Source organism: Erythrolamprus reginae, chromosome 7 (genome assembly GCF_031021105.1).
Source record: "Erythrolamprus reginae isolate rEryReg1 chromosome 7, rEryReg1.hap1, whole genome shotgun sequence".
NCBI classification, from domain to species: domain Eukaryota; kingdom Metazoa; phylum Chordata; class Lepidosauria; order Squamata; family Dipsadidae; genus Erythrolamprus; species Erythrolamprus reginae.
The window spans coordinates 7,927,350-7,942,091 of record NC_091956.1 but is presented as its reverse complement, the minus strand read 5'-3'; the positions used below and the strand labels follow the sequence as shown (position 1 = coordinate 7,942,091).

The 14,742-nt window shown below is 41.2% G+C and overlaps 1 protein-coding gene across 1 annotated transcript in view; it reads right to left on the bottom strand.

Annotated features, from left to right (window-relative positions):
* FRAS1 (Fraser extracellular matrix complex subunit 1) overlaps positions 1-14,742 on the bottom strand; it is a 214,211-nt gene that overhangs the window by 168,985 nt on the left and 30,484 nt on the right. Inside the window, exon 11 of the mRNA XM_070756926.1 lies at positions 3,141-3,284. Within this exon, the coding sequence (XP_070613027.1) occupies positions 3,141-3,284 (144 nt within the window). The remainder of the gene's footprint in view (positions 1-3,140; positions 3,285-14,742) is intronic.

Sequence of the window (14,742 nt, the reverse complement as noted above, 5' to 3'; positions counted from 1 at the left end):
CGTGGTCCAGCTTCGGTTTGGATGAATCTTCCTTTCGTAATTGGTTGTACTGACAACTTTTTCAAGGGTGTTAAAGGAACGTCCGACAGAAGAAGCTGTTCTGTACAATTCTCTCTCACGCACTGTTCTGTCGAGCTCTCTGGTAGACTCCTCCCAGAAATTCACAGGTACAAATTTCAGACACACACACGTTTGAAAATTCAAAACAATGTTCTTTATCATGAAAATTCACGTAAACTAAGCCCTCTTTTGGTATAGCAAAGAGCACTCGTCTCCAAACAAACTGGTAATTTGTACAAGTCCCTTATCAGTTCTGAGATACTTAGCTTGCAGCTGTGAGGCAATTCACAGTCCTTCTTCTTTCACAAAGTGACACACATTTTGCTGTGGTTTAGTTTCAAAGCGGGGGAAAATCAGCACACAAAAGTTCAAAGTCAGTAAAGCAGTCACGAAACACAACGATCAGATAATCCTCCACAATGGCCAAACCCACAGGCTGCTATTTATAGCAGCCTCACTAATGACCACAGCCCCACCCAACCACAGGTGGCCTCATTTTCTTTGATAATAATCTCTCAGTTGTTGCTGCCTATGCATTGCTCTCCGCATGCGTGGCTGTATCATTAACTCTTGTTCCGAATCCAAGGAGGAGCTAGAGAATTGATCTCCTTCTGAGCTGTCTACCACACTCTCCTCTCCCTGTCACTCATGTCTTCTTGGTCAGAGGAGCCTTCATCAGCAGATTCCACCGGGGGGGGGGCAAAACAGGCCTGCAGCATGTGGATGTCTCCCCCACATCCACAGGCCTTGGGGCAGGAGCTGGGCCAGAGCTAACCGCAACACGCACAACACAGGACATGGAAGAATGATTTTACTTTGTAAGAAACCCTGTTTTCAGTTGGAAAGAGCTATTATTTGATAGCGGTGTTTCTCAACCTCGGCCACGTGAAGATGTGCGGACTTCAGCTCCCAGCTGAAGACAAATTTATGTCACAGATGCTGCATTTTGGATTGATTGGTACTATAGGTGGAGCTGTCGCCTCACAATCGGGTTCGATCCTAAGTAGAGGCAGATATTCCTCTCTCTGGGCACAATGAGAATATATCTGCTGAACGAAACTCCACATTGGCGACAGGAAGGGCATCTGGGCAGTAAACACTCTGCTAGCTCCATTCGGTTACTCGGACTCCACGCCGCAAGGGATTACGGGGTCATTAAAACAAGATGATGAAAGAAAATGCTGCTGCAATCTGGATTGTTGCATTGGCATTTGATTGTGTGTGTGTGTTTGTGTGTGAGAGAGAGAGAGAGAAAGAGAGAAAAAAACCATCTATTTCTAGCATTGTCTAAAAAGTGTCATTTGCAGCATAACTTTAAAAACCTCTCGATAAAATGATGTCTTGAAAGTGACCAGACTAATATTTTTATTTTACAGACTAATATTACTTTACTGAAAGAATAGTAGATGCTTGGAACAAATTTCCAGCAGGCGTGGTTGGTAAATCCAGAGTAACTGAATTCAAACAGGCCTGGAATAAACTAAGGTGATGAAATGCCTGCAAGAAAACCAAGGACCCCCCTCAGTCCAACCTTCAGCTAAAGGCAGAAGTTGTAACTTTGAAAGGTCATTTTACTGAAAGGGTAGTAGATGCTTGGAACAAACTTCCAGCAGACGTGGTTGGTCAATCCACAGTCACTGAATTTAAACATGCCTGGGATAAACATAGATCCATCCTAAGATAAAATGCAAGAAATAGTATAAGGGCAGACTAGATGGACCAGGAGGTCTTTTTCTGCCGTCAGTCTTCTATGTTTCTATGTCAGTGGACGGACTGTTGTAAGTTGAGCACTGCCTGTAAATTAGGTGAGTGAAACTGACTGGGAAAGCACATAAAACAGGCAATACGATTGATATGTGGCTAAGTGCTCAACGATGCAAGAACATTTAAAAGCAGCTGCTCTTTGCTGTTGCCAGACTGTTACAAAAGCAGATCTAGATTCTCAAAATAGGAAAGAAAGGTAAAAAAAAATCAGAGAAGGAGGGGGAAAAAAGTAGAAATAATTATTTCAGACAAACCTCACAGGATATTACTGACACCATAAAAAAACACCGGCTATATTATCTCAAAGTAGAACAGGTTGCCGAGAAAAAGAACTCAATTAATTACATAATGCCTTTCAAAAGACCTTATTTTGAGTCTGTTATTCTTCCCAAGGATAGCGCTAGTTTCTATTATTCCCTTCCTGCCAATTAAATTGACTTACGCCGTTACCCTCTCTGAAAGATAATAATTGGTGTAGCTTCTCACAATTAAAATGTTTTTCACTTTCCTTTTTTTTTTTTTTTTTTGCCACTGGCTTTCTGGCTGCAGTTAATCTAAAGTTGGCAAACTTAACATTCTCGTCTATATAGGTACCAAAAAAAGGAAGAAGAATAAGTTTCTTTGAAGAAGTAATATCCAGTGTTTGCCTCCAGGGCTGGAAAGGAAAATTTTTGTATTAAACAAGCATCAATGACAAATTGAGTGACAGTTGTAAAAATACATTAGAAATTGAGATTTCCTCGTACAGGAGCGTTAACATTCAGTACAGTAGTGTTCACGTCAAGTTCCTACTCAACCCATCCTGTAGATATCTCCCCCCTTCCCAGATAATATAATTCAGCCTGCATATTTTCAAAGTTTTATTTCTTTGAGTTCAGGAAAACTTACATGCATTATAACAAAGGTGTCAAACTCAATTTCATTGAAGGCCACATCAAGCTTAAGGTTGGCCTCGAAGGGCTTGTGTGGGTGTGGCCTGTGAAGGGTGGGGCCAAGGTGGCCGTGATCATCAGGCATCAGGCCTATGGTTGACTTCGAGCAGCCTTTGTGGGTGTGGCCTGTGCAGGGTGGGGCTAAGATAGGCGTGACCATCAGGCATCAGGTCTATGGTTGACCTCGAGGGGCCTGTGTAGGTGTGGCCTGTGTGGGGTGTGGACAAGGTGGGATTTAATTTTTTATTATTAGATTTGTAATATATTGTATTACTGTTATGCTGTGAGCCACCCCAAGTCTTCAGAGAGGGGCGGCATACAAATCTAATAAACTATAAACTATAAATCGTGCCGCGAGCAGTTCGGCCTTTCTCATGCACTTACCCGCACAGTGTCCTACCAAATTGAGGTATTGCTCTCTCTTGCAAGGAGTTCTGCATCTTCCGTTGAGGAAAGAGACATGGGGGTGACAAGTGGTGCATTCATCATCCTCGGCCCCTCTACACGTCTTGCAAGAAGGATGGCAGGCTGGGGGGAGAGAGAGAGAGAGCAGAAAAGTAAGAGGAAAAAAGAAGTCTACTAGGGAAGCCAATCACTTTGATAATAAAGCAACGTTCTGACTTTATAGACTGCAGAATACAGCTAAAGACGCATGCTTAGTTTTTGTCGCAGTTTTGGTTTTTTTTTTTTTAAATAACTAACTATTGTTCCATCCCAGGCCTACGCAGTTTGAAAAGCAAGGAAGAATCCACTCGCTGATATTTCAAATCAATCTTTTTATATAGAAAGCATCGTATATACAACCTGTTCTGTCTGGGTCACTTCAGAAGCCAATACCAACCCAAAAAGAGAAGCCAGACACACTGGTAAAAGGCAAAGGCAGTTTTATAAAATTCAAGAAAAACACAGGTAACAGAAAATGTCCTTACAAACAGGAAAATGCTGTATCTTCAGATATATCCACGAAGGCAAAAGTCCATGCAGCAATACAGAATTCTTGCTGCCAAGCCGAGGCTGTAGATAGCAGACCTACACCTCCCACAGGTCTTCCAAAGCTGTTGGGCCACAAGCCAGGAACAGAGACGCCCAGAAACAAGACAGGATAACGCAACTCCAAACTGATAACACTCCACATGGCTTCAAGGGCTTGCCTGCCTTTTAAACCCTGCTAAGGAGGACCACACCCAAACCCAGCTGTTCCTAATTCAGTGCTGATAATACTTCTTTCATTGCTCCTTTCTTTGAACTGACCGTCCCTGTCGCATGTCAATGACGGCTTGAGCGTCAACACCTAATGACTCCAAACTACTGGCTGGGGAGAGGGCCCCCCCCCCCGGGGCTCTCATGCTGTTCTCCTTCATCCCATTCCTGATTTTCCTCTCCCCCGTCCGACTGTTCAGCCCTCTCCTCTTTGCTGTCCTCCTCCTCCGGGCATGGAGCCAGCAGACACAGCTGGTCCCTGAGCAGCCTCAGGCTGAATCACAACACAACCCAAATATAATACTAGCTATCACTGAAGATATTAGATACCCAGATGACGAAAAAAGAAATGATGGCAGCACTAGAAACATAGAAACATAGAAGATTGATGGCAGAAAAAGACCTCATCGTCCATCTAGTCTGACCTTATACTATTTCCTGTATTTTACCTTAGGATGGAACTATGTTTATCCCAGGCACGTTTAAATTCAGTTACTGTGGATTTACCAACCACGTCTGCTGAAGGTTTGTTCCAAGGATCTACTACTCTTTCAGTGAAATAATATTTTCTCATGTTGCTTTTGATCTTTCCCCCAACTAACTTCAGATTGTGTCCCCTTGTTCTTGTGTTCACTTTCCTATTAAAAACACTTCCCTCCTGAACCTTATTTAACCCTTTAACATATTTAAATGGTAGATATTAATGTAACACAAATCTAAGATAGTTTATACCTATATTATTTTATATATGAAAAAAAATATTTTTATTAGGTAATTGGCTTAATTGTTGGGGTGAGGGAATTTTTTTCTTTCTTTTTAATAATTGAGAATAGGGGGATACATAGAAAGTTAGATTAGATTAGATTTATTGCATTTATATGCCGCCCCTCTCCGTAGAATGTATTTGTTCTTTTTTGGGTATTTAAATATTATTATTTGTTAATTAGATTAAAAGTGGGAGGAATTAAGTTATAGGAGCTGAAATGAAAATAGAAAGCAACAAAGGTCGATTAAGGATATAAATGACATGAAAATTTTGTATATGTATAGGTTAGACATGGGTATTGTGTTTTCACTTACATATGTTTTATCTTAAGGTGGAGAAAAATATTTTAAAAATATATCCCCCCACCACCAAAAGAAGATACAGTGATATCTCTACCTAAGAATGCCTCTACTTACGAACTTTTCTAGATAAGAACCGGGTGTTCAAGATTTTTTTGCCTCTTCTCATGAACCATTTTCCACTTACAAACTCAAGCCTCCGAAATTGTAACCGAAAAAGGCAGGGAGAAGCCTCCGTGGGGCCTCTCTAGGAATCTCCTGGGAGGAAACATGGCCGGAAAAGGCAGGAAGAAGCCTCCGTGGGGCCTCTCTAGGAATCTCCTAGGAGGAAACATGGCCGGAAAAGGCAGGGAGAAGCCTCCGTGGGGCCTCTCTAGGAATCACCTGGGAGGAAACAGGACTGGAAAAGGCAGGGAGAAGCCTCCGTGGGGCCTCTCTAGGAATCTCCTGGGAGGAAACAGGACTGGAAAAGGCAGGGAGAAACCTCCGTGGGGCCTCTCTAGGAATCTCCTCAGAGGAAACAGGGATGGAAAAGGCAGGGAGAAGCCTCCGTGGGGCCTCTCTAGGAATCTCCTGGGAGGAAACAGTTCCTCCACCCTCCCAGTGGTTTCCCCAATCGCACGCATTATTTGCTTTTACATTGATTCCTATGGGGAAAATTGCTTCTTCTTACAAACTTTTCTACTTAAGAACCTGGTCACGGAGCGAATTAAGTTCGTAAGTAGAGGTTCCACTGTATTTCTCTTAGTTGGGAAGTTTCTACAACCAAGCTAAGGATACAAACACGATCTATCAACACTAATTACACTACTTGCTCGAAGACAAGAGAGGCCCTGTCTATAAAAAGAGAGATTGTGCATGGCTGGAAAAGCAATTTGAATACAGATTGTTGTTATCGCTTTGTGCTCCCAGGGGGTCTGCAGCAGGACAAATAACAGCAGGAACACAGCAGGCCAATGTTCCTTCTTCCCAGGAGGGGAAAAGAAATCAAGATTCATTTCTGAAAATGAATTAGATTGTCTGGGCGAAATGGAACCAAAACACCTCCATTCTCATGGAGGTTACATTGCTTCGAATCTTTCCTCAACTGTTGCATGATCAGGCAAGGAATTGCTGCCAGAAATTATTTTGGCTTATAATAATAATAATTATAATAATAATTTATTGGATTTGCATGCCGTCCCTCTCTGTAGACTCGGGGCGGCTAACAACAATAATAAACACAACATGTACAATCCAATAATAAAAAACAACTAAAACCCCCTATTATAAAACCAAACATACACACAAACATACCATGCATAACTTGTAATGGCCTAGGGGGAAGAGCTATCTCAACTCCCCCATGCCTGGTGGTATAAATGAGTCTTGAGTAGTTTACAAAAGACAGGGAGGGTGGGGGCAGTTCTTATCTCCGGGGGAGTTGGTTCCAGAGGGCCGGGGCCGCAATAGAGAAGGCTCTTCCCCTGGGGCCCGCCAAATGACATTGTTTAGTCGATGGGACCCGGAGAAGGCCAACTCTGTGGGACCTTATCGGTCGCTGGGATTCGTGCAGTAGCAGGCGGTTCCGGAGGTAATCTGGTCCATTGCCATGTAGGGCTTTAAAGGTCATAACCAACACTGTATGCATTAGCACTACGTTGCTAATGCCGCGGCCCCTTAATACAGTTCCTCATGTTGTGGTGACCCCCAACCATAAGTCTAGAGCCAATTCTCCCCGAAGAGCTTTAAAAGCTGATTGGCAGGAAGGTCAGAGGGAGACCACCACTGCCAATGCCTGATTGGTCGGATTGTAAAAATAGGCTCCAAGGCGCCAGAATAGAAGCTTTAGTTCCTAACACCATGGGAAATTTGTCTTTTCCCAGGGTCCTAGGTGACCCCTGTGAAATGGTCGTTGGACCACCAAAGAGGTCCTAACCCCCAACTTGAGAACCACTGCTTATGCCTTTAAATGTCTGAATATTTCCATTAAAAATCCAGGCATGGAAATTGAACTAGGCAAAACAAGGGGTGAAAAGGAACTGGATTTAAATCTCACTGGGATTGGACTAGATCAGGGGTGTCAAACTTGATTTCATCAGGGTTGTGTTTGACCTTGGGGAGGAGGGGAATGGCCAGGGTAGGCATGGTCAGCTTGACGTCACAAGTGTTTGGGGCATCCGTGGTGTTGTGGTTAGCTCTGGCCCAGCTCCTGCCCCAAGGACTGTGGATGTGGGGGAGACATCCACATGCTGCAGGCCTGTTTTGCCCCCGGTGGAATCTGATGATGAAGGCTCCTCTGACCAAGAAGACATGAGTGACAGGGAGGAGGAGAGTGTGGCAGAGAACTCAGAAGGAGATCAATTATCTAGCTCCTCCTTGGATTCAGAACAAGAGTTAATAATACAGCCACGCATGCGGAGAGCGATGCATAGGCAACAACAACTGAGAGATTATTATCAAAGAAAATGAGGCCACCTGTGGTTGGGTGGGGCTGTGGTCATTAGTGAGGCTGCTATAAAGAGCAGCCTGTGGGTTTGGCCATTGTGGAGGATTATCTGATCGTTGTGTTTCGTGACTGCTTTACTGACTTTGACTTTTTGGGTGCTGATTTTCCCCCACTTTGAAATTAAACCAGAACAAAGTGTGTTTCACTTTGTGAAAGAAGAAGGACTGTGAATTGCCTCACAGCTGCAAGCTAAGTATCACAGAACTGATAAGGGACTTGTACCAATTACCAGTTTGTTTGGAGACAGGTGCTCTTGGCTATACCAAAAGAGGGCTTGGGTTAAGTGAATTTTCATTATAAAGAACATTGTTTTGAATTTTCAAACGTGTGTGTCTGAAATTTGTACCTGTGAAGTTTTGGGAGGAGTCTACCAGAGAGCCCGACAGAACACGTGGTAGCCAGAGCCCTCTGCCAGTGAAAACGGGCTCCCAAGCTCCATTTTCAGCCACAAGGGCCTCCTGCAATCCTCTGCCGGCAAAAACGGAGCTTGGCCATCCCAAGCTCTGTTTTCGCTGAGAAAGGCACCATGGGCTGGTCCTTTACGGTTTCCATGGCAGCCCCACAGGCCAGATTGAAATACCTCACAGGCTGGATTCGGCCTACGGGCCTTGAGTTTAACACTACTGGGCTAGACGTAGTAAACAACAGACCCGCGCCCTAATTATGGGCAGTCTTCAACTTACAATTGCACCCAAAGTTGTGTTGCTGAACGAGACAGTCATTCAGCAAAATTTGCCCTACTTTGAATCGTTTCATGCTGCAAAATGAAGGGAATCTTCGCAGTTGTTAAATCAGTGACGTGCTTGGGAAGCGAATCCATCTGTCAAGGTTCCAAATAGCATCTGTACACTACCCCCCCTCATGCAACCGACCCCCCCCCCATATTCCCACAGTCCTATTACATTCTACATTCTATTATGCGTCATTGAAAACTCATCTCTGCCGCCAGGCAGGGGGAAATTAACACACAACCCATTTGTCAAGGTTGGTGTATGGTTTGATTGGATTGCGTGATTATTTTATTATAAGGTTTTTAAATTGGATTTTTAAAAATTGGATTTGTACACTGTTTATGTTGTTGTGAGCCGCCCCGAGTCTTCGGAGAGGGGCGGCATACAAATCTAATAAATTATTATTAAATTATTGTTGTTATTATTATTGTTATTATTATTATTATTATGTCAATACAACACAGCAAACAAGATCACTATGCTGGATTTCGTATTTCATTACCAGTCGGGCGCTTCCCAAGCACCTAGGACTGCATGATGTAGCGGCGAATTATGTTTGCCGATCCCAGTAAAGCGGCCTTTTGCAATTGACAGATGGAGATTTTGTCAATTCCGATGGTTTTCAAGTGTCTGCTGAGATCCTTTGGCACTGCGCCCAGCATGCCAAGTAACACTGGGACCACTTTCACTGGCTTATGCCAGAGTCGTTGCAGTTCGATTTTCAGATCTTTGTATTTCACTAATTTCTCTAGCTGCTTCTCCTCAATTCTGCTGTCCCCTGGGATTGCGATGTCGATGATCCATAGTTTCTTTTTCTCCACGATCACAATGTCTGGTGTGTTATGCTTCAGAATTCGGTCATCTGAAGTCGGAAGTCCCACAGTAGTTTTGCTTGCTCATTTTCGACCACTTTTTCAGGCTTATGATCCCACCAGTTCTTTGCCACTGGTAAATGGTAGTTCCGGCACAAGTTCCAGTGGATCATCTGTGCCACAGCATCATGTCTATGCTTGTAGTCAGTCTGTGCGGTCTTTTTGCAGCAGCTGAGTATGTGATCGATTGTTTCATCTGTTTCTTTACAGAATCTGGACTTTGGATCATCTGTTGATTTTTCAATTCTGGCTTTGAGAGCATTTGTTCTAATGGCCTGTTCTTGTGCCGCCAGGATTAGTCCTTCTGTCTCCTTTTTGAGTGTTCCACTTGTAAGCCATGACCAGGTCTTTTCTTTATCCACTTTGCCTTCAATCTTCTCCAAGAACTGGCCATGCAATGCTTTGTTCCGCCTATTATTATTATTATTATTATTATTATTATTATTATTATTACTACTACTATTATAATTCCATTATTATTATTATTATTATTATTATTATTATTATTATTATTATTATTATGTGGCAGGCCAAAGCCTCCAACTCAAACGATGGCTTCGGCCTTACACCGTCTTCCCCTTTGTCTCTGCTTGTCAGAAGGTCGTGAAATGGGATCACATGACCCCGGGACAGTACAACCATCATAAATATGAACCCGTTGCTAAGCGCCCGGATGTTGATCACATGACCACAAGGAAGCTGCAATGGTCACGTGTGAAAAAATGATCCTAGGTACCGTTGTAACTTCCAACCGTCACTAAGAGAATGGTTTCCAGTTGAGAACTGCCTGTATATGAGGGCCGCCCTACGAAAAATAGCTGTTAATAATTCCATCCTATTCCTCCAGCTTCAAATTGAAAAATAACCATCTGCTGAAAACATATGGGCTGACTTCTTCTCCACCCACAGAAGAGAGATGTTGTCTAAATTAACTCCTATGTGGCTAGTTAAAAACTAGCTCCAAATAAAACCTTTCTCTCCGTTTCTTTGCAACATGTCGTCCTCCATAAACACTTTTTTTATTTTTATTTTTTGAGTCTTACGTCCAACTCTAAATGAAAAAAACAAAGCAAAAAACCAGTAGTACCAATATACGGGAACTGAGACATCTCCCCCGGGCCTGTACAGTTTATACATGGTATGTTTGTGTGTATGTTTGCCTTTAATAATGGGGTTTTTAGTGTTTTTTAAATTATTAGATTTGTTCTTACATTGTTCTTGTTATTGTTGTGAGATGCCCCGAGTCTACGGAGAGGGGCGGCATACAAATCTAATAAATAATAATAATAATAATAATAATAATAATAATAATAATAATAGTAATAGTAATAGTAATAATAGTAATAATAATAATAATAGTAATAATAATAATAATAGTAATAATAATAATAAATAATAATAATAATAATAATAATAATAATAATACAGGCACAGAAAAGAATCCGCAAATAGGGGGGGGTTCCCCTTGATCTACACACACACACACACACACACACCAACAACAATGGACTTCGACAGGCATTTTCCATTAACAAAATGAAAAAAAAACCAGCAACCCCAGAGCTCGCTTATCTCTTCAGCTACACGCCAGGCATTTCTCCTTACATGCAAACTGAGCTCAAAATGAAACGGGGGAAGATTAAAGCCTGCATTAGTCACAGCTTTTGAAGTTTTCAAAAAGTTCCGCCGAAGCAAAGTTCAGGTTCTCGCCCTCCGCCCTGTTCCTTCCCGGCACGCTTGGCTCTACTTTTGAAGAGGATTAAAACTGGTATACAGTATGAACCCTATGGCTCGCCTGAGTCATTAGCCTTCGTGGAATGTCTTCTGTTGTCAAGCAAAATTGAACAGGCCGTTTCAGTGACATTAGATTTATTTATTCATTCATTCATTCATTTATTTATTTATGTTTCCAAATGTAAAATAATGCACTTGGGGAAAAGGAATCCTCAATCTGAGTATTGTATTGGCAGTTCTGTGTTAGCAAAAACTTCAGAAAAGAAGGATTTAGGGGTAGTGATTTCTGACAGTCTCAAAATGGGTGAACAGTGCAGTCAGGCGGTAGGGAAAGCAAGTAGGATGCTTGGCTGCATAGCTAGAGGTATAACAAGCAGGAAGAGGGAGATTGTGATCCCCTTATATAGGGCGCTGGTGAGACCACATTTGGAGTACTGTGTTCAGTTCTGGAGACGTCACCTACAAAAAGATATTGACAAAATTGAACGGGTCCAAAGACGGGCTACAAGAATGGTGGAAGGTCTTAAGCATAAAACGTATCAGGAAAGACTTCATGAACTCAATCTGTATAGTCTGGAGGACAGAAGGGAAAGGGGGGACATGATCGAAACATTTAAATATGTGAAAGGGTTAAATAAGGTTCAGGAGGGAAGTGTTTTTAATAGGAAAGTGAACACTAGAACAAGGAGACACAATCTGAGGTTTGTTGGGGGAAAGATCAGAAGCAACGTGAGAAAATATTATTTGACTGAAAGAGAAGTACGTAGATGCTTGGAACAAATTTCCAGCAGATGTGGTTGGGAAACCCACAGGAACTGAATTTAAGCATACCTGGGATAAACATAGATCCATCCTAAGATAAAATACAGGAAATAGTATAAGGGGCAGACTAGATGGACCGTGAGGTCTTTCTCTGCTGTCAATCTTGTATGTTTCTAATTTCAGATTTTTTGTGTGTATCCCCTCACGAGATTTTGCTTCTGCGCATCCACACAACGCATAATTACACTGGGATGTGCCTGCGCACACCCAAGAGAATAAAGCTGTCCACGCAACACACCAGTGTGCCGTCCTCTACCACAGTGTTTCCCAACCTTGGCAACTTGAAGGTATTTGGACTTCAACTCCCAGAATTCCCCAGCCAGCAAATGCTGGCTGGGGAATTCTGGGAGTTGAAGTCCAGATATCTTCAAGTTGCCAAGGTTGGGAAACACTGCTCTACCATACCAGTTGCAACCCACTACTAATTGTTCTGTCGGGCTCTCTGGTAGGAGCCTCCCGAAAATTCACAGATACAAATTTCAGACACACCCAGGTTTGAAAATTCAAAACAATGTTCTTTATAATGAAAATTCACATAAACTAAACCCTCTTTTTGTATAGCAAAGAGCACTCGTCTCCAAACAAACTGGTAATTTGTACAAGTCCCTTATCAGTTCTGTGATACTTAGCTTGCAGCTGTGAGGCAATTCACAGTCCTTCTCCTTCCACAAAGTGAAACACAGTTTGCTCTGGTTGAGTTTCAAAGCGGGGAAAAATCAGCACACAAAGGTCGAAGTCAGTAAAGCAGTCACGAAACACAACAATCAGATAATCCTCCACAATGGCCAAACCCACAGGCTGCTCTTTATAGCAGCCTCACTAATGACCACAGCCCCACCCAACCACAGGTGGCCTCATTTTCTTTGATAATAATCTCTCAGTAGTTGTTGCCTATGCATCGCTCTCCACATGCGTGGCTGTATCTTTAACTCTTGTTCTGAATCCAAGGAGGAGCTAGATAATTGATCTCCTTCTGAGCTGTCTGCCACACTCTCCTCCTCCCTGTCACTCATGTCTTCTTGGTCAGAGGAGCCTTCACCAGCAGATTCCACCGGGGGCAAAAACAGGCCTGCAGCATGTGGATGTCTCCCCCACATCCACAGTCCTTGGGGCAGGAGCTGGGCCAGAGCTAAGCACAACAACTAATCTACCACTGATATGTAAATCATAGTTGTCTACGGTAAGCATGAAGCACGAACACATTTACATAGGGAGAGCTTTCTAAACACACTCCCGTCTTATCACTCACGGACAGAAATGCCTAGGAGGCCATTTAAAAAACGAAGGGGGAACGCGTTCATTGCCGGCGAGGTAATTCTTCCCTCCAAGTCCCATTATTCTAATAGGGATCTTTGTTGCTAACTCTCTTCTGCCATCTGTTATTTACTCGTTTTTTGCTGGAGCCTGTGCATATTTCTTTGTCAGCAACACAAATCATTTTTAAGAAGCCAGCAATAAAAAGATGAGTCAGGAAAAAACAAAACCAGAGCCAAATCCATAGGTGGTTAATACCTGTTGCTTATCAAACTGTCGCAAAAAGAACTAGTAAGAGTTCCACCTGGACGCAGTGGGATAGCGAAAATGGAGCTCCACCCCAGAGCACCCAATTTGCACTGAAAGATGTTGAAAGAAAATGCATAAGGCCTCCCGTCGACTAAACAATGTCGTCTGGCGGGACCCAGGGGAAGATCCTTCTCTGTAGCGGCCCCGGCCCTCTGGAACCAACTCCCCCCAGAGATTAGAATAGCCCCCACCCTCCTTGCCTTTCGTAAGCTCCTTAAAACCCACCTCTGCCGTCAGGCATGGGGGAACTGAGATATTCTTTCCCTCTAGGCTTCTACAATTTATGCATGGTATGTCTGTATGTATGATTGGTTTTATAACAAGAGTTTTTAGCTGTTTTAATATTGGATTGTCACATGCTGTTTTTATCACTGTTGTTAGCCGCCCCGAGTCTACGGAGAGGGGCGGCATACAAATCCAAAAAATAAATTAGATAAATAAATAAATCCGTTTCAATAACCACCGGTACACTTGACATCCATGAATCTGTCTAATCCTGCCTTGAAGCTTTCCAGGATGACAGCTGTCACAACCTCTTCTGGAAGTGAATTCCATAAACCAACGACTCTCTGGGTGAAGAAATATTTCCCTTTAATGGTCAATACTTTTTATAACTCTTTGATTTATCCAAAGTGTTTTAAATATGATGTATTTCGGTAATTCATTTTTTCAAAAACATCCTTTCCCCCTAGGTTTTTACAATTTATGCATGGTATGTCTGTATGTATGATTGGTTTTATAACAAGGGTTTTTAGCTGTTTTAATATTGGATTGTCACATGCTGTTTTTATCACTGTTGTTAGCCGCCCCGAGTCTACGGAGAGGGGTGGCATACAAATCCAATAAATAAATAAATAAAATAGAGAATTAAAGAGTTAAAGAGTTAAAGAGTTAAAGAGTTAAAGAATTAAAGAATTAAAGAATTAAAGAATTAAAGAATTAAAGAATTAAAGAATTAAAGAATTAAAGAATTAAAGAATTAAAGAATTAAAGAATTAAAGAATTAAAGAATTAAAGAATTAAAGAATTAAAGAATTAAAGAATTAAAGAATTAAAGAATTAAAGAATTGAAATATTTAAAAAATATTTTAAAAATATTTTTTAAATATTTAAAAAATATTTAAAAAATATTTAAAAAATATTTAAAAAATATTTAAAAAATATTTAAAAAATATTTTAAAAATATTTAAAAATATTTAAAAAATATTTAAAAAATATTTAAAAAATATTTTTAAAATATTTAAAAAATATTTTTAAAATATTTAAAAAATATTTTTAAAATATTTAAAAAATATTTAAAAAATATTTAAAAAATATTTAAAAAATATTTAAAAAATATTTAAAAAATATTTAAAAAATAAAAAAAATAAAATTAAAAAAAATAAAATTAAAAAAATTAATTTTTAAAAAAATTTAATTTTGTTTAAAAAAATGATCACTAAGTGGACTGATATAAGTTGAGGACTGCCTGCAGTAATGGCTTGCTAGCCAGTATGAGCCACATTGCGTAC